At 46.9% G+C, this 22996-nt stretch overlaps 1 protein-coding gene across 1 annotated transcript; it reads left to right on the plus strand.

Annotated features, from left to right (window-relative positions):
- The first annotated feature begins 16473 nt into the window (after positions 1-16473).
- LOC130366661 (olfactory receptor 6B1-like) lies at positions 16474-17424 on the plus strand. Its single transcript, XM_056568981.1, has one exon. The coding sequence runs from the start codon at positions 16474-16476 to the stop codon at positions 17422-17424; it is 951 nt and encodes a 316-aa protein (XP_056424956.1).
- The last annotated feature ends 5572 nt before the right edge of the window (positions 17425-22996 follow it).

Raw genomic sequence — 22996 nt, forward strand, 5'->3', positions numbered from 1 at the left:
TAGGTCGGGAGTTCCCCCACATTAATAGGCAGCTCCCCCACAATAGTAGGCAGCTCCCCCACATTAATAGGCAGCTCCCCCACATTAATAGGCAGCTCCCCAACAATAGTAGGCAGCTCCCCCACAATAGTAGCAGTTCCCCCACAATAGTAGGCAGCTCCCCCACATTAATAGGCAACTCCCCAACAATAGTAGGCAGCTCCCCCACAATAGTAGCAGTTCCCCCACAATAGTAGGCAGGTTCCCCACATTAGGTCAGCAGTTCCCCCACAATAGTAGGCAGCTTCCCCCCACCCCACAGACATACAGCTTCCAGACATATACAGTGTATGGCTGGAGGCTGTATGTCTGTACTGCTGCCCCCACAGTGATCCGGTCACCGCTCCTCCGGCCCGGGGTCACATCTATTGCTATGGCCTATGGACCATAGCAGTAGGTGCCGGGACCGGAGAAGCGGTGACCAGAACACTGAAGAAGATGACGCGCCGCCGGTCACTTACCAGGCCCCGGCCAGCGCGCGTTCTCCTGCGACGATCCTGCGGTTCTTCTGCGTCTCTATGGTTGTACGCACGGGACGCCCCGTGCCGTGCGTACAACCATAGAGGCGGAGAAGCGAAGGACCGAAGGAGGATGCGCACTGGCCGGGGAGTGACCAGCGGACATCCTTATGTCCCGAAAAGATTTTTCGGAACACAGGGATGTCCGGGATAGGAATACTTCTTTTTATGTGCCCGGGCCGGCTCCCGTGTGTGGCTGCAGGCGGGGCCGACCAGAACATATAAAAACTAATACTGTATACTAAAAACCAGGGGCCTCCAGCTGTTGTGAAACTACAACTCCCAGCATGCCCGGACAGCCTTTGCCGGTCCGGGCATGCTGGGAGTTGTAGTTTCACAACATTTGGAGGCCCCTGGGTTTTTAGTATACAGTATTAGTTTTTATGTGCTCTGGTCGGCCCCCGCCTGCAGCCACACATGGGAGCCGGCCCGGGCACATAAAAAGAAGTATTCCTAGCCCGGAGAGCGCGCCCCCCCAGATGTTTTCCCCGGTGCGGCCTGCCCCCCTGCACCCCCCACGCTACGCCTCTGCCACTGGTAGTGTTTGTAACTTGTGCTGTGGGCGGGCAGGGGAGGTGGGTCATTATTGGCAAATTTTTTGTTGTTTCGGCATTTCCCCAAAATAGCTATTTTCGGCCGATATGTATCGGTGCATCCCTACTTTTTTCTTTTCTTTTTTTTTTTTTTTTAAATCAACTGATGCCAGAAAGTTAAACAGATTTGTAGATTACTTCTATTAAAAAATCTAAATTCTTCCACTACTTTTTAAGGGCTACAGAGGAAATGCTTTTATTTTTGGATTTCTCTTCTGTCACGACCAAAGCGCTCTCTGCTGACCTCTGCTGACCTCTGCTGTCCATTTTAGGAACTGTCCAAAGCAGCATATGTTTATAGTATATAGTATACAGCCGCTAATAAGTACTGGAAGAATTAAGATTTTTTTAACCCTTTATTTCTTTCCGTTTCCGGATTTCTTTCCGTTTTTGCACTTTCGTTTTTTCCTCCTTACATTTAAAAAATCATAACTCTTTCAATTTTGTACCTAGAAATCCATATGATGGCTTATTTTTTGCACCACCAATTCTACTTTGTAACTACATCAGTCATTTCACCCAAAAATCTAAGTAGAAACAGAAAAAAAAATCATTGTGAGACAAAATAGAAAAAAAAACCTCAATTTTGTACTTTTGGGGGCTTCTGTTTCTATGCAGTAAATTTTTCGGTAAAAATGACACCTTATCTTTATTCTGTAGGTCCATACGGTTAAAATGATCCCCTATTTATATAGGTTTGATTTTTTCATACTTCTGAAAAAAATCATAACTACATGCCGGAAAATGTATACGTTTGAACACAGTCCAAAACAGTTTATGCCCGGCACTACACTTCCACTATTTAAATGTATCCACTAGGCTTTTCCAGCACTTTGACTCTCTCGGTGCCCACATACAACAGTAGAAGATGTATACCAAGCATAGATACGTAGAAATGAAGCACTCACCAGGTCTTGGGGTAAATCACCAGCTCCTTTTATTTCATTTGTAGCTTACAGCGATGTGGTAGGTGCGAGGGAGAGCGGAAAGGTGAAACAGGTGGGGGAAGGGAATGGGCGATGATCCGTTATCACGCTTGCGCGCTTCGTCAGGGCTGAGGGGCCTAACCCCTATAACTTTTTTATTCTTCTGCGTATGGGGCGGTATGAGGGCTCATTTTTTGTGCTGTGATCTGAAGTTTTTAGCGGTACCATTTTTGTATTGATCGGACTTATTGATCGCTTTTTATACATTTTTCATGAAATAAAAAGTGACCAAAAATACACAATTTTGGACCTTGGAATTTTTTTGCAAGTACGCCATTGACTGTGCGGTTTAATTAACGATATATTTTTATAATTCGGACATTTACACACGCGGCGATACCACATATGTTTATTTCTATTTTTATTTACACTGGGTTTGTTTTAAATGGGAAAAGGGGGGTGATTCAAACTTTTATTAGGGAAGGGGTTAAATGATCTTTATTCACTTTTTTTTTCCACTTCTTTTTTTTTTTGCAATGTTATAGCTCCCATAGGGGAATATAACACTGCACACACTGATCTTTTACATTGATGACTGGTTTCTCATAGGAAACCAGTGATCAATGATTCTGCTGCTGGACTGCTCATGCCTGGATCTCAGGCACTGAGCAGTCATTCGGCGATCGGACACCAGGAAGCAAGGTAGGAGACCATCCTCGTGTCCCAGAGCTGTTCGGGATGCTGCGATTTCGCCGCGGACATCCCGAACAGCCCCGTTTAGATGCGGCGTTCAACTTTGAATGCCGTGTCTAAAGGGTTAATAGCATGCGGCACCACGATCATTGCTGCGCGCTATTAGCCAAGGGCCTGACCCGCTATGACCCTCATTATAGAAAGGGAAACGACTCGGGTACGTCCTTGGTCCTTAAGAGGTTTATAGAAGTAATTTACGAATCTGTTTTACTTTCTAGCACATGTTGATTTAAAAAAAAAAAAAGTTTTCCACCGGAGTACCCCTTTAAATATGTTTAGCACTATCCATAAGTGTTGGTGTGGCACCATGGTCAATCTACTCTGATGCATCTGGCATTGGTGGCTGGAAATCCTGGCTGATCCATCCCTGATTCCTCTGCACAACGGTCAGTCTCTCCACATTTTTCGTGGACAGACGAGTTCACCTTGGGGTGACTATGGCCGCAGCCGCACTAAACACCCCCTCTAATGGCACACTACTGGCCGAGTAGGACAGCTTTTCCATGGCAAACTCTTCTAGTTGCGGCCACAAGTCAAGTTTGGCTGCCCAGAAGTCCAGCGGATCTTCAATGGTTGTTGGCATGGCCATGTCAAGGTATGCCATCACCTGCTGGTTCAGGTCCTGCTCCATGTCTACCTGCTGCTGATGAGTTGCTTCACTATTCGGGTAAAGAAAGCTACCTATCAGCGACTGTAGACTCAGGCTGCTGTTGATGGAGTTGGTACTGCTCCTGCCACCCCACCCCTCCCCAGCAGCCATGACAGTGGGAGGTGAGCGCAGAGGGCCCCCGGAGTCAGACCTGCGAGAGGATGGACGATGGCACCGATAGGCCTCGGCCAATTGACTATGTAGGATCTCTCTGTAGTAGGGCAGTTTGTCCTCCCTCTCAGTGGACCGTTAGCAAGGGTCCAATAAGGTGGAGAGCCGAATGGTGACAATTCAGCTGTCACTACGCAAGCTAGTGAGCATGCATCGTGCCATTTGTGCCAGTGACTTTGAGGGACTCCCTGCTTCCATCTCCACTGGGTCCTCTTTCTCAACTTTCTCATAACCCTTTAGCTCCTCAGGCTGCTCCTTCTTCTCCTCTTCTGTCAGATGACTAGAAAAAATGCCCATTTTGCGAAACCTAAACTGTGCTCCACTGTGCCACTCATCCTCCTCCAGTTCAGCCCCCACTGGGCTCATGTGGGCGTGAGATGTAGGCACCACGTCTCCAGTGCCCTGACCAGCCATAATTTCCAACACTTGTAGAAAATGAAGCAGTGGAATGACGTTGTTCATCCCATAATCCTGGCGACTTAAGTATAATATGGCTTCCTCAAAGGGCCTAAGCAAACGGCAGGTGTCACGTATGAGCTGCCACTGGTTGACATTGAAGTTACAGAGGGGAGTACCCCTAGCCGTTTGGGTCATCAAGAAATCGGTGATGGCTTTTCTCTGTATAGTCGGTCCAACATATGGAAGGTGGATTTCCAATGTATGAAAACGTCACAAATCAGACTATGTTGGGAGATACTATTCTGACTCTGCAGCTCATGGAGGGTGTGCTTTGCGGTGTACGAGCTGTGTGTCATACTCATCTTCTGTCGCTCCAGATGCTCCTGCTTCTCCTACTTTTAGTCAGCCATTCCACCAACAATCCATCAGCGAAGCAATGTCCAAGAGACAACAGTATGCGCCCACTCATCCAACGGCACAGAAGCTGAATGTGCTCCTGTTCAAGTTGCTGGTGCTGCAGCCCCTCCCTTTTCAAGTGGTGGACTCTGCACCTTTCAGAGAACTGATGGCTTGTGCCAAGTTGAGGTGGAGAGTCCCAAGCCGTCATTTCTTTATGAAGAAGGCAGTCCCAGCCCTGCAAAATTTTGTGGAACAGAAGGTGGGCCAGGTGGTGCGTACCAAAGTGCATGGCAGTGCCGACGTGTGGAGCTGTAACTATGGTCAGGGACAATACATATCATTTACAGCTCACTGGGTGAATGTGGTTCTTGTACAGCCACAACCCCAACTTGGACAGGTCACGCCACTTCCAACTCCACACTCCCAGGCCATTGGTCCTGTGACAGTGTGCAAATCCGCCTCCTCATCCTCCACCATGTCCTCAGCCTCCACTGCCCAGACAAGTCTCAGTGCCCCTCCAGCATACCATGTGTGCAGGGCACAGCGGTGTCACGCTGTTCTTTACATGTTTTGCCTTGGTGAACGGAGTCACACAGGGGAAGAACTGCTAAAAGTCATTCATAAAGAAATTGAATAATGGCTTATTCCTCGAAAACTGAAAATGGGAACCATGGTGACCGACAACGGGAAGAATATCTTGTCTGTGCTGCGACTGGGAAGGCTGAGCCATGCGCCCTGCATGGTACATGTGTTCAGTCTGCTTGTGAAGCGGTTCCTGAAGTGTTCCCCCATCTGCAAGACATCCTAATAATGGCAAGGAAACTGTGCATGCACTTCAGCCACTCATACACCGCAAAGCACACCCTCCTTGAGCTACACCATCAGATTGGTATCCCCCAACTTAGTGTTATATGCGACGTTTCCACATGTTTAGAATTCCACCCTCCATATGTTGGACCGACTATACGAACAGAGAAAAGCCATCACCGATTTCTTGATGATCCAAGCGGATAGGGGTACTCCCCTGTGTAACTTCAATGTCAACCAGTGGCAGCTCATATTTGACACCTGCCGTTTTCTCTGGCCCTTTGAGGAAGCCACATTATACGTAAGTTACCAGGATTACTGGATGAATGATGTCATTCCACTGCTTTATCTACTATAACATGTGTTGGAAACTATGGCTGGTCAGGGTGCTGGAGACATGGCACCTACATCTCAACGTATTGGAATAAAACACCAGCCGGTTATTACTTTTGCCTGTCCTTTCACAGTAGACAGGCCCTTGACAGATTAACAGGCACAAAATAGTACACTACTTAGATGTAGGTATTGTCACGATTCGGCTGGCTGGAGGTGGATCCTCTGTGCCAGAGAGGGATTGGCGTGGACCGTGTTGGTGGACCGGTTCTAAGTTGCTACTGGTATTCACCAGAGCCCGCCGCAAAGCGGGATGGTCTTGCAGCGGCGGTAGCAACCAGGTCGTATCCACCAGCAACGGCTCAACCTCTCTGACTGCTGAAGATAGGCGCGGTACAAGGGAGTAGACAAGAGCAAGGTCGGACGTAGCAGAAGGTCAGGGCAGGCAGCAAGGATCGTAGTCAGGGGCAACGGCAGGAGGTCTGGAACACAGGCTAGGAACACACAAGGAAACACTTTCACTGGCACAATGGCAACAAGATCCGGAGAGGGAGTGCAGGGGAAGTGAGGTAAAAGTAGGGAGTGCACAGGTGAACACACTGATTAAGCCTGCTGCGCCAATCAGTGGCGCAGTGGCCCTTTAAATTGCAGAGACCCGGCGCGCGCGCGCCCTAAGGAGCGGGTCCGCGCGCGCCGGGACAAGACAGACGGGGAACGAGTCAGGTACGGGAGCCGGGATGCGCATCGCGAGCGGGCGCCTCCCGCATCGCGAATCGCATCCCGGCTGAGAGGAATATTGCAGCGCACCCGGTCAGCAGGTCTGACCGGGGCGCTGCAAATGCGAGGATTGCTGCGAGCGCTCCGGGGAGGAGCGGGGACCCGGAGCGCTCGGCGTAACAGTACCCCCCCCCTTGGGTCTCCCCCTCTTCTTGGAGCCTGAGAACCTGAGGATAAGACTTTTGTCTAGAATGTTGTCCTCAGGTTCCCAGGATCTCTCTTCGGGGCCACAGCCTTCCCAATCCACCCAAAAAATGTTTTTTCCTCTGACAGTCTTGGAGGCCAGAATCTCCTTCACGGAGAAGACGTCAGAAGAACCGGAAACAGGAGTGGGGGAAACAAGTTTGGGAGAGAAGCGGTTAATGACGAGTGGTTTAAGGAGAGAGACATGGAAGGCATTGGGAATACGAAGAGAAGGAGGAAGAAGGAGTTTGTAAGAGACAGGGTTAATCTGGCACAAGACTTTGAAAGGGCCAAGATAGCGTGGTCCCAGTTTGTAACTGGGGACACGAAAGCGGACATATTTAGCGGAGAGCCATACCTTGTCTCCGGGAGCAAAAATGGGGGGAGTTCTTCTTTTCTTATCGGCAAATCTTTTCATCCGGGATAAAGCCTGTAAAAGAGAATTTTGGGTCTCTTTCCATATGGTGGAAAGATCACGAGTCACTTCATCCACAGCGGGCAAACCAGAGGGCAAGGGAGTAGGGAGGGGGGGAAGAGGGTGACGGCCGTACACCACGAAAAATGGGGATTTAGCAGAAGATTCGGAGACTCTGAAGTTGTATGAGAATTCGGCCCATGGTAGAAGATCTGCCCAGTCATCCTGGCGGGAGGAAACAAAATGCCGTAAATAGTCACCCAGGACCTGATTAATTCTTTCTACTTGCCCATTGGATTGGGGATGATAAGAAGAAGAGAAGTTTAATTTGATCTTGAGCTGTTTACAGAGGGCCCTCCAGAATTTAGACATGAATTGGACGCCTCTATCCGAGACGATATGCGTGGGCAAACCGTGAAGGCGAAAAATGTGTACAAAAAATTGCTTTGCCAACTGAGGCGCTGAAGGAAGACCAGGAAGAGGGATAAAATGTGCCATCTTGGAAAATCGATCAACGACCACCCAAACAACTGTGTTGCCACGGGATGAGGGCAAGTCCGTAATAAAGTCCATACCAATCTGTGAACAAGGCTGAGGATGAAGGGGACAGGCAGAGGATGAAGGAGGCCAGCAGGCTTCTGGCGAGGAGTCTTATCCCGGGCACAGACAGTACAGGCCCGCACAAAATCAACAACATCAGTCTCCAGAGTCGGCCACCAATAAAAACGAGAGATGAGTTGCAAGGATTTTTTGATGCCCGCATGGCCTGCGAGGTGGGAGGAGTGTCCCCATTTGAGAATCCCGAGACGCTGGCGTGGAGAAACGAAGGTCTTCCCTGGAGGAGTTTGCCTGATGGAGGCTGGAGAAGTGGAGATCAGACAGTCAGGAGGAATGATGTGTTGCGGAGAGACCTCTACTTCAGAGACATCAGAAGAACGAGAGAGGGCATCGGCCCTAATGTTCTTGTCAGCAGGGCGAAAATGAATTTCAAAGTCAAAACGGGCAAAGAATAACGACCACCTGGCCTGGCGAGGGTTCAGTCGTTGGGCAGACTGGAGATAGGAGAGATTCTTGTGATCCGTGTATATGATAACTGGAAATTTTGATCCCTCCAGCAGATGCCTCCATTCCTCAAGCGCCAATTTAATGGCCAGTAGTTCTCGATCCCCGATGGAGTAATTTCTCTCCGCCGGGGAGAAGGTCCTAGAAAAAAAAACACAAGTCACAGCATGCCCGGAAGAATTTTTTTGTAGAAGGACAGCTCCAGCTCCCACTGAGGAGGCATCTACCTTCAATAGGAAGGGTTTAGCTGGGTCAGGTCTGGAGAGCACGGGAGCAGAAGAAAAGGCAGACTTGAGATGTTTAAATGCGTCTTCCGCTTGGGGAGACCAGGACTTAGGATTGGCATTTTTCTTGGTTAAAGCCACAATAGGAGCCACAATAGTGGAAAAGTGTGGAATAAACTGTCTGTAATAATTGGCGAACCCCAAAAAACGTTGGATAGCACGGAGTTCGGAGGGGCGTGGCCAATCTAAGACGGCAGAGAGTTTATCTGGGTCCATTTGTAGTCCCTGGCCAGAGACCAAGTATCCTAGGAAAGGAAGAGATTGACATTCAAAGAGACATTTCTCCATTTTGGCATAAAGTTGATTGTCCCGAAGTCTCTGAAGAACCATGCGGACATCCTGGCGGTGTTCTTCTAAGTTGGCAGAAAAAATCAGAATATCGTCCAGATAAACCACAACACAGGAATATAGGAGATCATGAAAAATTTCATTAACAAAGTCTTGGAAGACGGCAGGGGCGTTGCATAGGCCAAAGGGCATGACCAGATACTCAAAGTGTCCATCTCTGGTGTTAAATGCAGTCTTCCATTCGTCCCCCTCCCTGATGCGGATGAGATTATAAGCACCTCTTAAGTCCAGTTTGGTAAAGATGTGGGCACCTTGTAAGCGATCAAAGAGTTCCGAGATAAGAGGTAAGGGGTAAAGGTTTTTTACCGTGATTTTATTAAGTCCGCGGTAATCAATGCAAGGACATAGGGAGCCATCTTTTTTGGACACAAAAAAAATCCAGCTCCGGCAGGAGAGGAGGACTTGCGGATAAACCCCTTTTTTAAATTCTCCTGGATGTACTCCGACATGGCAAGAGTCTCTGGAGCAGACAGAGGATAGATTCTGCCCCGGGGTGGAGTAGTACCCGGGAGGAGGTAAATAGGACAGTCATAAGGCCTGTGAGGAGGTAAAGTCTCAGCTTGCTTTTTGCAAAAAACATCAGCATAGTCCATATAAGCCTTAGGAAGACCGGATACAGGGGGAACCACAGGGTCACGGCAAGGAGTACTGGGAACCGGTTTAAGACAGTCCTTGTGACAAGAGGTACCCCAGTTCTTGATTTCTCCTGTGGACCAATCAAGGGTTGGGGAATGGCGTTGAAGCCACGGTAATCCAAGAAGAATTTCAGAAGTGCAGTTGGAGAGGACCAAAAATTCAATTTTTTCGTGATGAGGTCCGATGCACATTAGGAGAGGTTCCGTGCGGTAACGCACGGTACAGTCCAATCTTTCGTTGTTAACAGAATTGATGTAGAGGGGTCTGGCGAGACTGGTCACCGGGATGTTAAACCTGTTGATGAGAGAGGCCAAAATAAAATTTCCTGCAGATCCGGAATCCAAGAAGGCCATAGCAGAGAAGGAGAAGGTAGAGGAAGATATCCGCACAGGCACAGTAAGGCGTGGAAAAGCAGAGTTGACATCAAGAACTGTCTCACCTTTGTGCGGAGTCAGCGTACGTCTTTCCAGGCGGGGAGGACAGATAGGACAATCTTTCAAGAAGTGTTCGGTACCGGCACAGTACAGGCATAGATTCTCCATGCGGCGTCGTGTCCTCTCTTGAGGTGTCAAGCGAGACCGGTCAACTTGCATAGCCTCCACGGCGAGAGGCACAGGAACGGATTGCAGAGGACCAGAGGAGAGAGGAGCCGAGGAGAGAAACCGCCTCGTGCGAACAAAGTCCATATCCTGGCAAAGCTCCTGACGCCTTTCGGAAAAACGCATGTCAATGCGGGTGGCAAGATGAATAAGTTCATGCAGGTTAGCAGGAATTTCTCGTGCGGCCAGCACATCCTTAATGTTGCTGGATAGGCCTTTTTTAAAGGTCGCGCAGAGGGCCTCATTATTCCAGGATAATTCAGAGGCAAGAGTACTTAATTGGATGGCGTACTGGCCAACAGAAGAATTACCCTGGACCAGGTTCAGCAGGGCAGTCTCAGCAGAAGAGGCTCGGGCAGGTTGCTCAAAGACACTTCGGATCTCCGTGAAGAAGGAGTGTACAGAGGCAGTGACAGGGTAATTGCGGTCCCAGAGCGGTGTGGCCCATGACAGAGCTTTCCCAGATAGAAGGCTGACTACGAAAGCCACCTTAGACCTTTCAGTAGGAAACTGGTCCGACATAATCTCCAAGTGCAGGGAACATTGCGAAAGAAAACCACGGCAAAACTTAGAGTCCCCATCAAATTTATCCGGCAAGGATAATCGTAGGCCGGAAGCGGACACTCGCTGCGGAGGAGGTGCAGGAGCTGGCGGAGGAGATTGTTGCTGGAGCTGAGGTAATAGCTGCTGTAGCATCACGGTCAGTTGAGACAGCTGGTGGCCTTGTTGCGCTATCTGTTGCGACTGCTGGGCGACCACCGTGGTGAGGTCGGCGACAACTGGCAGTGGGACTTCAGCGGGATCCATGGCCGGATCTACTGTCACGATTCGACTGGCTGGAGGTGGATCCTCTGTGCCAGAGAGGGATTGGCGTGGACCGTGTTGGTGGACCGGTTCTAAGTTGCTACTGGTATTCACCAGAGCCCGCCGCAAAGCGGGATGGTCTTGCAGCGGCGGTAGCAACCAGGTCGTATCCACCAGCAACGACTCAACCTCTCTGACTGCTGAAGATAGGCGCGGTACAAGGGAGTAGACAAGAGCAAGGTCGGACGTAGCAGAAGGTCAGGGCAGGCAGCAAGGATCGTAGTCAGGGGCAACGGCAGGAGGTCTGGAACACAGGCTAGGAACACACAAGGAAACGCTTTCACTGGCACAATGGCAACAAGATCCGGCGAGGGAGTGCAGGGGAAGTGAGGTATAAGTAGGGCGTGCACAGGTGAACACACTGATTAAGCCTGCTGCGCCAATCAGTGGCGCAGTGGCCCTTTAAATTGCAGAGACCCGGGGCCGCGCGCGCCGGGACAAGACAGACGGGGAACGAGTCAGGTACGGGAGCCGGGATGCGCATGGCGAGCGGGCGCCTCCCGCATCGCGAATCGCATGCCGGCTGAGAGGGATATTGCAGCGCACCCGGTCAGCAGGTCTGACCGGGGCGCTGCAAATGCGAGGATGCTGCGAGCGCTCCGTTCTCTGTCCTTTCACAGTATGTTGGCCCTTGACAGATTAACAGGTAAAAAATAGTTCACTACTTAGATTTACATATGTGGTATGCACTTATGAGGGCAGAAAAATGTGCTACAGTACGCATAAAAAAACTTATTTTTGCACAACACCAGCAGTACACAACAGTGCTGCAGCACAAAAAAGCTGTGTACTTAACACTACATTTTACTCTGTCACAGACTATTAGGAATGGACTGCTGGGTATTATACCGTCTACAGACTAGTATAACCAGCAGACCATTTGTAATGGAACAAAGACACAGAGTTGCGCAGAAAAATTCTTCCTGCCTCCTCTGCTAAGGTTTATTAAGTTGATCCAGCTTGTTGAAGTGTATGAGGCAACACACAGCTCTCTGCCCCTCTCTGTAATACTATGCCGAAGAAAGTGACTGACAGGTCAATGGCTGCAGTAAAAATCCTTTTCAGTGAAACAAACTATGCTCTCTGTCCACTAGAACACTGATGTGACTAGGAGGTGAAACACTGCTGTAAAATCTTTTCTGTGTAACATAAACACACAGGCTGTCCGTCCTATCTCTCTGCAGTGTAATGAATGATATGACGAGCCGCAAAATGGCTGCCGATTATATAGCTGTGACATCACTGGAGTGACTGGCTGCTGATAGGCTGCATTTAGTTGCGGGTCATCCTGCCTACTTCCCTTCCCGCCTTCCCAGTGTTCCTTGCCCCATTTTCTGACATGTGGATCCGCCATTTTAGATGCCCTGGAGCATGGACCACAGGAAATGGAGTTTCATGAAGCAATTTGCTCGATAGAATCGTGGCGATATTCACATTCGTTGAGAATCAAATATTTCATGAAATTTGTAATGAATTCAGGTTCGTCAGCTTTGATTCGCTCATCTCTAATGACCATGCCAACACACCTTGAAGATCCGCTGGAGTTCTGGGCAGCCAAACTTGATATGTGGCTGCAACTAACTGAGTTTGCCTTGCAAATGCTGTCCTTCCCGGCCAGTAGTGTGCCATCAGAGCGGGTGTTTAGTATTGCTGGGGCCATAGTAATCCCAAGGAGAACTCGTCTGTCCACGAGAAACATGGAGAGACTGCCCTTTATGAAGATGAATCAGGCATGGATCAGCCAGGATTTCCACCCACCACCTGAAGCATCAGAGTAGATTGACCATAGTGCCGCACCAACACTTCACAAATATGGATAGTACCAAACAAATTTAACCCCTTAAGGACACATGACATACTCGAACGTCATGTGTCCGCTCCCGATCTATAACGCGGGGCCACGCCGTCATAGCGGGTTGGGCCCGGCGTCTAACAATGGCCGGGACCCGTGGCTAATAGAGTGCGGCATTGATCGCGGTGCCGCGCGCTATTAACCCTTTAGACGCGGCGTTCAAAGTTGAACACCGCATCTAAAGTGAAAGTGAAACCATGGCGGTTAGCTTAGTGGGCTGTTCGGGATAGCCACGGCCAAATCGCGGCATCCCGAACAGCTTACAGGACAGCAGGAGGGTCCCTACCTGCCTCCTCCCTGTCCGATTGCCGAATGAGTGCTCAGTGCCTGAGCAGTCAAGCGGCAGAATCATCGATCACTGGTTTCCTGTGAGAAAACAGTGATCAATGTAAAAGATCAGTGTGTGCAGTGTTAGTCTCCTATGGGAGCTATAACACTGCAAAAAAAAAGTGAAAAAAAGTGAATAAAGATCATTTAACCCCTTCCCTATTAAAATTTTGAATCACACCCTTTTCCCAATACGTCCTATCAATGGAAATATGGTACCATTAAAAACTTCATATCACGGAAGAAAATGAGCCCTCATTCCCCATACGCGGAAAAATAAAAAAGTTTTTTAGGGGTCAGAAGATGACAATTTTAAACGTATACATTTTCCTGCATGTAGTTAGGATTTTTTCCAGAAGTACGACAAAATCACCTATATAAGTAGGGGATCATTTTAATCGTATGAACCTACAGAATAAAGATAAGGTGTCATTTTTACAGAAAATTTTTTTGGGACAAAATGACTGACGTCATTACAAAGTAGAATTGGTGGCCAAAAAATAAGCAATCATGAATTTTTAGGTGCAAAATTGAAAGAGTTATGATTTTTTAAAGGCAAGGAGCAAAAAACGAAAATGCAAAAATGGAAAAAACCCTGGGTCCTTAAGGCGTTAAGGTGCTGCTCCCCAGTTACAGACATTCCTCTGCATCAGACCACAAGTAAGTATTGAGGATATGCATTACGTAAAACTTAACTTTTCTTAGGATAAAATATATGAACCAAACTTTTTTTGAAATCTAACAAAAGGAAAGACGTGCAAAAAACATCATCTGCCACCTACACCACCAATTATTGATGTGATACAAAGATCTCTAAAAGGTGGAAGGGAACAACTTATGGTCCATTGTAACCGGTGGGGGTAAAAACTTCCCCTGCCAGGCCCTACTCTTGCATTATTAATTCCCTTCTTTGCAAGTGTTACTCGCCCTAAAAAGGGCGGCCCCACACAGGAACATCTCCCTATTTCCCCCTACAAACATTTCCCAGGGTTTTTAGGTGGAAATAGAGAGAGTTTCCTGTGTGGGGATGCCCTTTTTAGGGCCAGTAACACTTGCCAAGAAGGGAATTAATGCGAGAGTAGGGCCTTACAAGGGAAGTTTTTAACCCCACCGGTTACAATGGACCATAAGTTGTTCTCTTCCACCTTTTAGAGGTCTTTGCATCACATCAATACTTGGTAGTGTAGGTGACACATGGTGTTTTTTGCACATTTTTCCTTTTGTTTGACTTAAATAATAATTTTGGGTCCATATATTTTATCCTAATCATATTATTAAAAGATAAGTTTTACGTAATGCATATCCTCAATGCTTACTTGTGCACACTGACACTTTTAAAAAGAGACCGTTTTCTTCAGCCTACCTGCCTCAGCTACTATTCTGATCCTGCCACCTGCCTGATGCCACACATCTGGTGCCAAGTTCTCCTTTTTTCACCCACCTTCGTCTCCGGGTACTGGTATTGCCACCCACCGCACCATTCTGTCATTGGGTCACTTTCAGGACTCCTGATGCTGCTGCTGCATCCTCCAGGCTGTCTCATTCTGCCACCATATGTTCTCCTCATGCTGTTGCCAGCTCCAAGCTGTCTCATACTGCCACCATATGTTCTCCTCCTGCTGATGCCACCTCCAGGCTGTGTCATTCAGCCACCATCTGTTCTCCTCATGCTTCTGCCACCTCCAGGCTGTGTCATTCAGTCACCATATGTTCTCCTCATGCTTCTGCCACCTCCAGGCTGTGTCATTAAGCCACTATACGGTCTCCTCATGCTGCCAACACCTCCAGGCTGTGTCATTCAGCCACTATATGTTCTCCTCATGCTGCCGCCACCTCCATGCTGTGTCATTCAGCCACTATACGGTCTCCTCATGCTGCCGCCACCTCCACACTTTGTCATTCAGCAACTATATTATCTCCTCATACTGATACCACCTCCAGGCTCTGTCATTGTGCTGCTGTGTGACAGTGATTCTAATAGTGATACCTGTAATCTGCATGACATACTGAATAACAATATTATTTCACTAACCCAGCACACTCCATATGCATGTTACAGCAAGGCAAAGTGTTCTACACCCCTATTGAGGCTCTCTGTAGGCCAGAAATAGCCGTTTTTAATAGTGATTTGCCACAAATAAATTCGGAACAAACCACATTTTTTTCGGCCAAATCAAATTTTCCAAAAATTTGCTCATCTCTACTTATGAACATTAACATTAGATAATGAGAGAAAAGCCTTTAGGTGCTTGGAGGTAACCTCGTTTTTCTTTTTGAGACAATTTATGAGCCAATCCTGGGGAAGTTAACAATGGTCTTCATGAATCTGCACCCTATGTACATCTGACTGTGGATTGGTGGAATCCAAAGTCTTTATAGATGGTTTGGCAATCTTCATCAGCCCTTATAGGCATCATCAAATATTCTTTTATAAGCTCCTCAGAAATCTCCTTTGTTCCAGCCATGATACATTTCCACACATAGATTAAAAAACACTTGACCTATAGCTACTTTTTATCCAACGTAGTTTTAGGTAAAATGTATGTACACATATAGAATATATTTCTGTGCGGATTATTGTCCTTACACCCACTAGGCCAGGTGCAGAGAACCACATACCTCCCTAGGCCTTGTAGCTTACTGTTTGGCCTAGGGAGGAAAGTGGTTCTCTGCACCTGGCCAAGGGGGTGTAAGGTAAAGTGTGAATCAGCCAACCAACCAGAAATTAATTTAGTGGCTGCTCTGAGTGAAACTTCCAGGAACAAATATTGGGAGGCACGCCCATCTTTAATTATCATCTGTAAGCAGTCACTAGTTTATGACTATTTATATATATAATATATATATATATATATATAGCTATCCTACACTTAAATGGGTACGATAAAAAAAAAATAATAATAATTCTTCATGAGCTAACTGATTACGAGAATGAGCCAGGAGAAGTATATGCTTACAGTGTTTCCTCCCGGCTTTGTGTCACATGACCTGGACAGATAATATAGGTCTATGAGGTGATCCATGGCTCATAGATACAGAGCGGTTGGAGGAGTTTATTCTTGTCACCAATCGACACCAACTGAGAAAAACTTTTGACATGTCCATGTTTTTTATAGTGGCTGGTACTCTTTAAACATTAACATCTGGAGAGAGCTCGGTTTTTATATACTTAAGAAATCTTCCATGGATTTAAAATGAATTTTATAAATGTTAAAATTAATAAACATCCATATCACCCCAGACTGATTATTTTAATCTCTATAATTTTAGACACCTGGAGAGTTGATGTCAGACGAGTCTGTTGTAACATTGTCTCCAATGGTCCCGTCCTTGGGTCTAATGACGGTTTAGATATATATGTAGAGCACAAAATGTTCCAAGTCATTTATTGTTAAAACAAACCAGTGAACTCCATCCTCCGGGCTGCAGAAAGTAACTACTGTGTTTTTATATGTCTTCTGAGGCAGCTTCAACCAATTTAGAACTTAGGTCATGTTCTTCTTCCTCATCAATCAAGTTCATCTATAGAAGACCCCGAGATGGAGGTGCAAGAAGTTAACTCCACCGATGTCACTGAGTTCCTTATACTTGGATTCCCGTCTCTCAATCATTACAAGTTGACTTTCTTCTCTATTGTTCTTTTCATGTATTGTATGACTATGCGTGAAAACCTTTTGGTCATTTTCTTGGTGTCCACAAGCCAACGTCTCCATTCTCCGATGTATTTCTTCCTTGGACATTTGGCTCTGGCAGACATATTCCTTGTCACAATTGTTGTTCCTAAGATGCTGGATGTTATCATAAGGGAAGGGAGTGTTACACCTTTTGCTGAGTGTCTCATAGAGTTTTACCTCTATGGTGGAACAGTTTGTACCGAGTGTTTTTTGCTCACAGCCATGTCCTATGACCAGTACTTGGCCATCTGTAAACCGCTACATTATGTCTCAATGATGAGTGTCCAGCTTAGATACATCCTGGTCATCTCCTCCTGGGCGCTCAGCTTTATGTCAGTGCTTATGACATTGTTATTCATATTAAACTTAGACTTCTGTGGGCCGAACGCAATCGACCATTTCTTCTGTGATTATGCTCCTTTATCAGAACTTTCTTGCTCAGACACCACAGCTGTGGGTATAGAGATGCTTGTCCTCACTTTTACAATAATTCTGTTCCCGTTTCTTTTAGTCATAATATCGTATGTCTGTATCTTTATCACCATTTTTGGAATTTCCTCCATATCAGGCCAGCAAACAACATTCTCCACCTGTAGCGCTCACCTGATAGTTGTTTCTACCTACTATGGGTCCATGCTCATAATCTACATGGTCCTGTACAGAGGACATTCTGTGCCTATTAATAAGTTCATTTCCCTTGTCTACATTTTACTAAACGCCCTTCTTAACCCTATTATATACAGTCTAAGAAACCAAGAGATTTGGTCTTCTGTAATTACATATCTAAGGGTTTGTGATAAGAAAAGAGACTTGTAATGGAGACACAGAAAACGACGGATACAGCTGAGATAACAATTATTCTGTCGGTTATTAAGTACATTTTGTGAAACTTTGTTCAAATTAAAAATAAGATTTATTAAGCAAAATTTCTTATTTTTTATGTTGTTTTATATGATTTTGTGACACATGGGAAACGTCCGATATTTTTGTTTTGTAGTAGCGCCCCCTCCGCATCTTATATGAGGCAGCAAGTAGAGAGGTAGTGTTTGAAAATGATTTGTTTGAAGCTGATAAATGGGTAAATGTAAGGACGTGGTGACTTTGAGAAGGGTCATATCGTAATGGTTTGATAACTGTGTAAGAGAATCTTCAAAACAGCAAATCTTTTTGGGTATTTTGGTACACAATCGTTAGTACCTACCAGAGATGAGCGAATCTAGAGCATCGGCATCCAAAACTGAAAATGATGACTAGACAATGCAATGGTTTAGTCTGTATGAATAAATGTCACTTTTAACGTACTATGTTTGTCTGAAAACATCGAACACAGTCCTGGGAGATCTCAGATTGTCATCTTTGACCAATTTGGGAAACCAAAGTGGAACAAATTTATTGATATATACAGCGAAGAAACAAACAGGCGTCCTGAACTCACCACTCAAACTCTGGTCAGGTGGCTCCCATCTCGGGCTGCTCCTCCGGTATGGTGGTCAAGATAGCGTGGGGCGCACGCTACCTTGACCACCATACCGGAGGAGCAGCCCGAGATGGGAGCCGACTGACCAGAGTTTGAGTGGTGAGTGCAGGACGCCTGTTTGTTTCTTCGTTGTATATATCATTGATTGCTATTCTACTTGTCCAAGCACCTCTGCGGCTGGATTAACTAGCTACCTGACTTGGTAAGACACCACCCATCTCGTTAGACTGTGTACAAAGGTATCGGTGCCACTTATTCTATTCTTCTTGTTGTTAACAAATTTATTGAGACTAAACCATTCAATAGGCTGTTAGTTTCAGATATGAAAGCAGTTCCAGTAGTTTTTCGCATCTCTGGTACCTACGAAACGTGATCCAAAGAAGAACATATATGGAATTGTGTAGCCTTAGACTGTTCCCTTCTGAAGGCATCTACAATGAGCATGCCAACATCAGAGATGGACCATAGAACGATGGATGGAGACTTGGTTTCTCTTACATAATGTAGTCAGCCCAGTATGTGTGCGTTACTTACCTGGGGAAGAGATGGCACCAGGATGTTTTATGGACAATGTTCTGCTGGAAGCCCTGGATTCTGGTCTCCAAATTTACTCAGCTCTCAATTTTATTGAGCATCTAGGGTATGAACTGGAGAAACATGTCTGATCCATTGAGACCGTATCCCAAACTTACAGGATTTAAAGGGGTACTCCAGTGGAATTTTTTTTCAAAACAACTGGTGCCAGAAAGTTAAATAGATTTGTAAATTACTCTAAAATGACTATTAAAAAATCATAATCGCTCCAGTACTTATCAGCTGCTGTATGCTCCACAGGAAGTTTTGTAGTTATTTTCAGTCTGACCACAGTGCTCTCTGCTGACACCCCTGTCTGTTTGTTATGGGGATTTGCTCCTACTCTGCACAGTTCCTGATACACTGTGGTCAGACAGAACTCAACTTCCTGTGGAGCATACAGCAGCTGATAAGTACTGGAAAGATTAAGAATTTTTAATTGAGGTCATTTACAAATCTTTTTAACTTATTGTTACGCCGAGCGCTCCGGGTCCCTGCTCCTCCCCGGAGCGCTCACGGCGTCTCTCTCCCTGCAGCGTCCCGGTCGGTCCCGCTGACCGGGAGCGCTGCACTGACATGGCCGTCGGGGATGCGATTCGCACAGCGGGACGCACCCGCTCGCGAATCGCATCCCAAGTCACTTACCCGTCCCGGTCCCCTGCTGTCATGTGCTGGCGCGCGCGGCTCCGCTCTCTAGGGCGCGCGCGCGCCGGCTCTCTGAGACTTAAAGGGCCAGTGCACCAATGATTGGTGCCCGGCCCAATTAGCTTAATTGGCTTCCACCTGCTCCCTGGCTATATCACATCACTTCCCCTGCACTCCCTTGCCGGATCTTGTTGCCTTGTGCCAGTGAAAGCGTTTAGTGTTGTCCAAAGCCTGTGTTACCTGATCTCCTGCTATCCATTTTGACTACGAACCTTGCCGCCTGCCCCGACCTTCTGCTACGTCTGACCTTGCCTCTGCCTAGTCCTTCTGTCCCACGCCTTCTCAGCAGTCAGCGAGGTTGAGCCGTTGCTAGTGGATACGACCTGGTTGCTACTGCCGCAGCAAGACCATCCCGCTTTGCGGCGGGCTCTGGTGAACACCAGTAGCCTCTTAGAACCGGTCCACCAGCACGGTCCACGCCAATCCCTCTCTGACACAGAGGATCCACTACCTGTAAGCCGAATCGTGACAGTAGATCTGGCCATGGATCCCGCTGAGGTGCCGCTGCCAAGTCTCGCTGACCTTACCACGGTGGTCGCTCAGCAATCGCAGCAGATTGCCCAACAAGGACAGCAGCTGTCGCAGTTGACCGCCACGTTACAGCAACTTCTGCCTCTGCTACAGCAGCAACCATCTCCTCCGCCAGCTCCTGCACCTCCTCCGCAGCGAGTGGCCGCTCCTAGCCTCCGCTTGTCCCTGCCGGACAAATTTGATGGGGACTCTAGACTCTGCCGTGGATTTCTGTCTCAATGTTCCCTGCATATGGAGATGTTGTCGGACAAAAAAAGGGGGAGACCTAAGGGGGGGGGGGTACTGTTACGCCGAGCGCTCCGGGTCCCTGCTCCTCCCCGGAGCGCTCACGGCGTCTCTCTCCCTGCAGCGTCCCGGTCGGTCCCGCTGACCGGGAGCGCTGCACTGACATGGCCGTCGGGGATGCGATTCGCACAGCGGGACGCACCCGCTCGCGAATCGCATCCCAAGTCACTTACCCGTCCCGGTCCCCTGCTGTCATGTGCTGGCGCGCGCGGCTCCGCTCTCTAGGGCGCGCGCGCGCCGGCTCTCTGAGACTTAAAGGGCCAGTGCACCAATGATTGGTGCCTGGCCCAATTAGCTTAATTGGCTTCCACCTGCTCCCTGGCTATATCACATCACTTCCCCTGCACTCCCTTGCCGGATCTTGTTGCCTTGTGCCAGTGAAAGCGTTTAGTGTTGTCCAAAGCCTGTGTTACCTGAACTCCTGCTATCCATCTTGACTACGAACCTTGCCGCCTGCCCCGACCTTCTGCTACGTCTGACCTTGCCTCTGCCTAGTCCTTCTGTCCCACGCCTTCTCAGCAGTCAGCGAGGTTGAGCCGTTGCTAGTGGATACAACCTGGTTGCTACTGCCGCAGCAAGACCATCCCGCTTTGCGGCAGGCTCTGGTGAACACCAGTAGCCTCTTAGAACCGGTCCACCAGCACGGTCCACGCCAATCCCTCGCTGACACAGAGGATCCACTACCTGTAAGCCGAATCGTGACACTTATATATATATGTTATATAGCCTACACCTAAATGGGCAGCATCATTAATAGAAACATTAAGAAAAAGGCTTCAGACTCAAACCGATCATGAAAATGAGCCAGGAGAAGTGCATGCTTGGAGCGTCCTCTCCTGGCTCTGTGTCACATTACCTGGACAGATAATATAAGTCTGTTGGCCGACCCCGAGCAGGTAGATGAGTTTCTTCTTTCCATCGGTCAGGGTCTGAACAGACAACAACTGGTAAAAACTTTTGACATGTTTTTTAACCCCCCCCCCCCCCGACATTAGCAAAGGATAAAAATCCCTGAGGAATGGATCACCGCATGAAAAGGTTATCTGCCCTTGGTGACAGTCTGAGCAGCAATAACCAAGAAGAGACTCACCCAGAAAGAACTTTGATGGCACACAGAAGTAACGTATAACCAACCAATGTTGTCGTTTTGCTTTTGGCGTCGCTTTGTCAAGGCATGATGGGAAAAGGGCATACTGCCTCTTCAAGCCCATGTTAACCAATCCCGTTCCGTACTCTTATAACATATAGAAAAGTACAAAGATACCTTTAAATACATCTACTTTCACTAACATTCAAATGCTAACACTACAAATGTGTGACTAATTGTAAAAAAAAACTAAGACAAAACGTTACGGTCATTCAGACGGTATACACCGGTTGCGTTTGTTACATACATGATAAGATAATAAATAATAACAACAAACACAAGCGGTGTATCCAGTGTGAATGATCGTAATGACTTGTTTTGTTTTTTATAATTATTCATGCATTTGTATACCTTAAATATTAACATCAACGGTGGAAAGAAATCGGTCTTCATACAGTTAAGAAATTTTCCATGTATTTTAAATTAATTTTATGGATAATAAACATTTTTATCACCCGAGACTTATTATTTTAATCTCTGTAATTTTAAACACCTAGAGAGTCAATGTCAGACGAGTTTGTGGTAACATGGTCTCCAGAGGTCCCGTCAATAGGGTTTACGGTTTAGATATATATGTAGAGCACAATATATCCTAAGTCATTTTTATTGCTAAAACAAACCAGTGTACTCCATCCTCCAGGCTGCAGAAAGTAACTACTTATGTTTTATTACCTTATGTTTCATATGTTTTATGACCTTCATTCAGTGAATTTTAATTTCTAGTTCATTCATTTGTCCAAGACTCCTCTATAGAAGACCCCGAGATGGAGGTGCAAGAAGTCAACTCTACCGGTGTCACTGAGTTTCTTTTACTTGGATTCCCGTCTCTCAATCATCACAAATTGCTTTTTTTTTCTATTGTTTATTTCATGTACTTTGTGACTATATGTGAGAACCTCCTGATCATTCTCCTGGTGTCCACAAGCCAACGTCTCCGTTCTCCGATGTATTTCTTCCTTGGACATTTGGCTCTGTCAGACATGATCATTGTGACAAGTGTTGTCCCTAAGATGCTGGATGTTATCATAAGAGAAGGGAGTGTTATATCTTTTGTTGAGTGTTTTACTCAGTTTTACCTCTATGGAGGATCAGTTTGTGCCGAGTGTTTTTTGCTCACAGTCATGTCCTATGACCGGTACTTGGCCATCTGTAAACCGCTACATTATGTCTCAATGATGAGTGTCCAGCTTAGATACATCCTGGTCATCTCCTCCTGGGTGCTCAGCTTTTTGTCAGTGCTGGTCACATTTTTACACGTATTAAACTTAGACTTCTGTGGCTCAAATGTTATTAACCATTTCTTCTGTGACTTTGCTCCTCTCTTAGAACTTTCTTGCTCAGACACCGCAGAAGTGGGTATTGATGTGCTTGTCCTCTCTATTACAATAATCTTTTTACCCTTTCTATTTGTTATCATTTCTTATGTCTGTATTTTTATCACCATCCTTGGAATTTCCTCCATATCAGGCCGACAAAAAACCTTCTCCACCTGTAGTTCTCACCTAGTTGTTGTTTCTACTTACTATGGGTCCATTCTAATAATCTACATGGTCCCGTACAGAGGACATTCAGTGCCTATTAATAAGTTTATTTCCCTTGTCTACATTTTACTGAACCCCCTTCTTAACCCTATTATATACAGTCTAAGAAACCAAGAGATTCGTTCTTCT

The sequence above is a fragment of the Hyla sarda genome, chromosome 4, assembly GCF_029499605.1.
Source record: "Hyla sarda isolate aHylSar1 chromosome 4, aHylSar1.hap1, whole genome shotgun sequence".
Lineage (NCBI taxonomy): Eukaryota > Metazoa > Chordata > Amphibia > Anura > Hylidae > Hyla > Hyla sarda.

What these genes read in the sequence shown, in the direction of transcription:
- LOC130366661 (XM_056568981.1), top strand. Translation starts at nt 16,474, where the DNA reads ATGGAGGTGCAAGAAGTTAACTCCACCGATGTCACTGAGTTCCTTATA.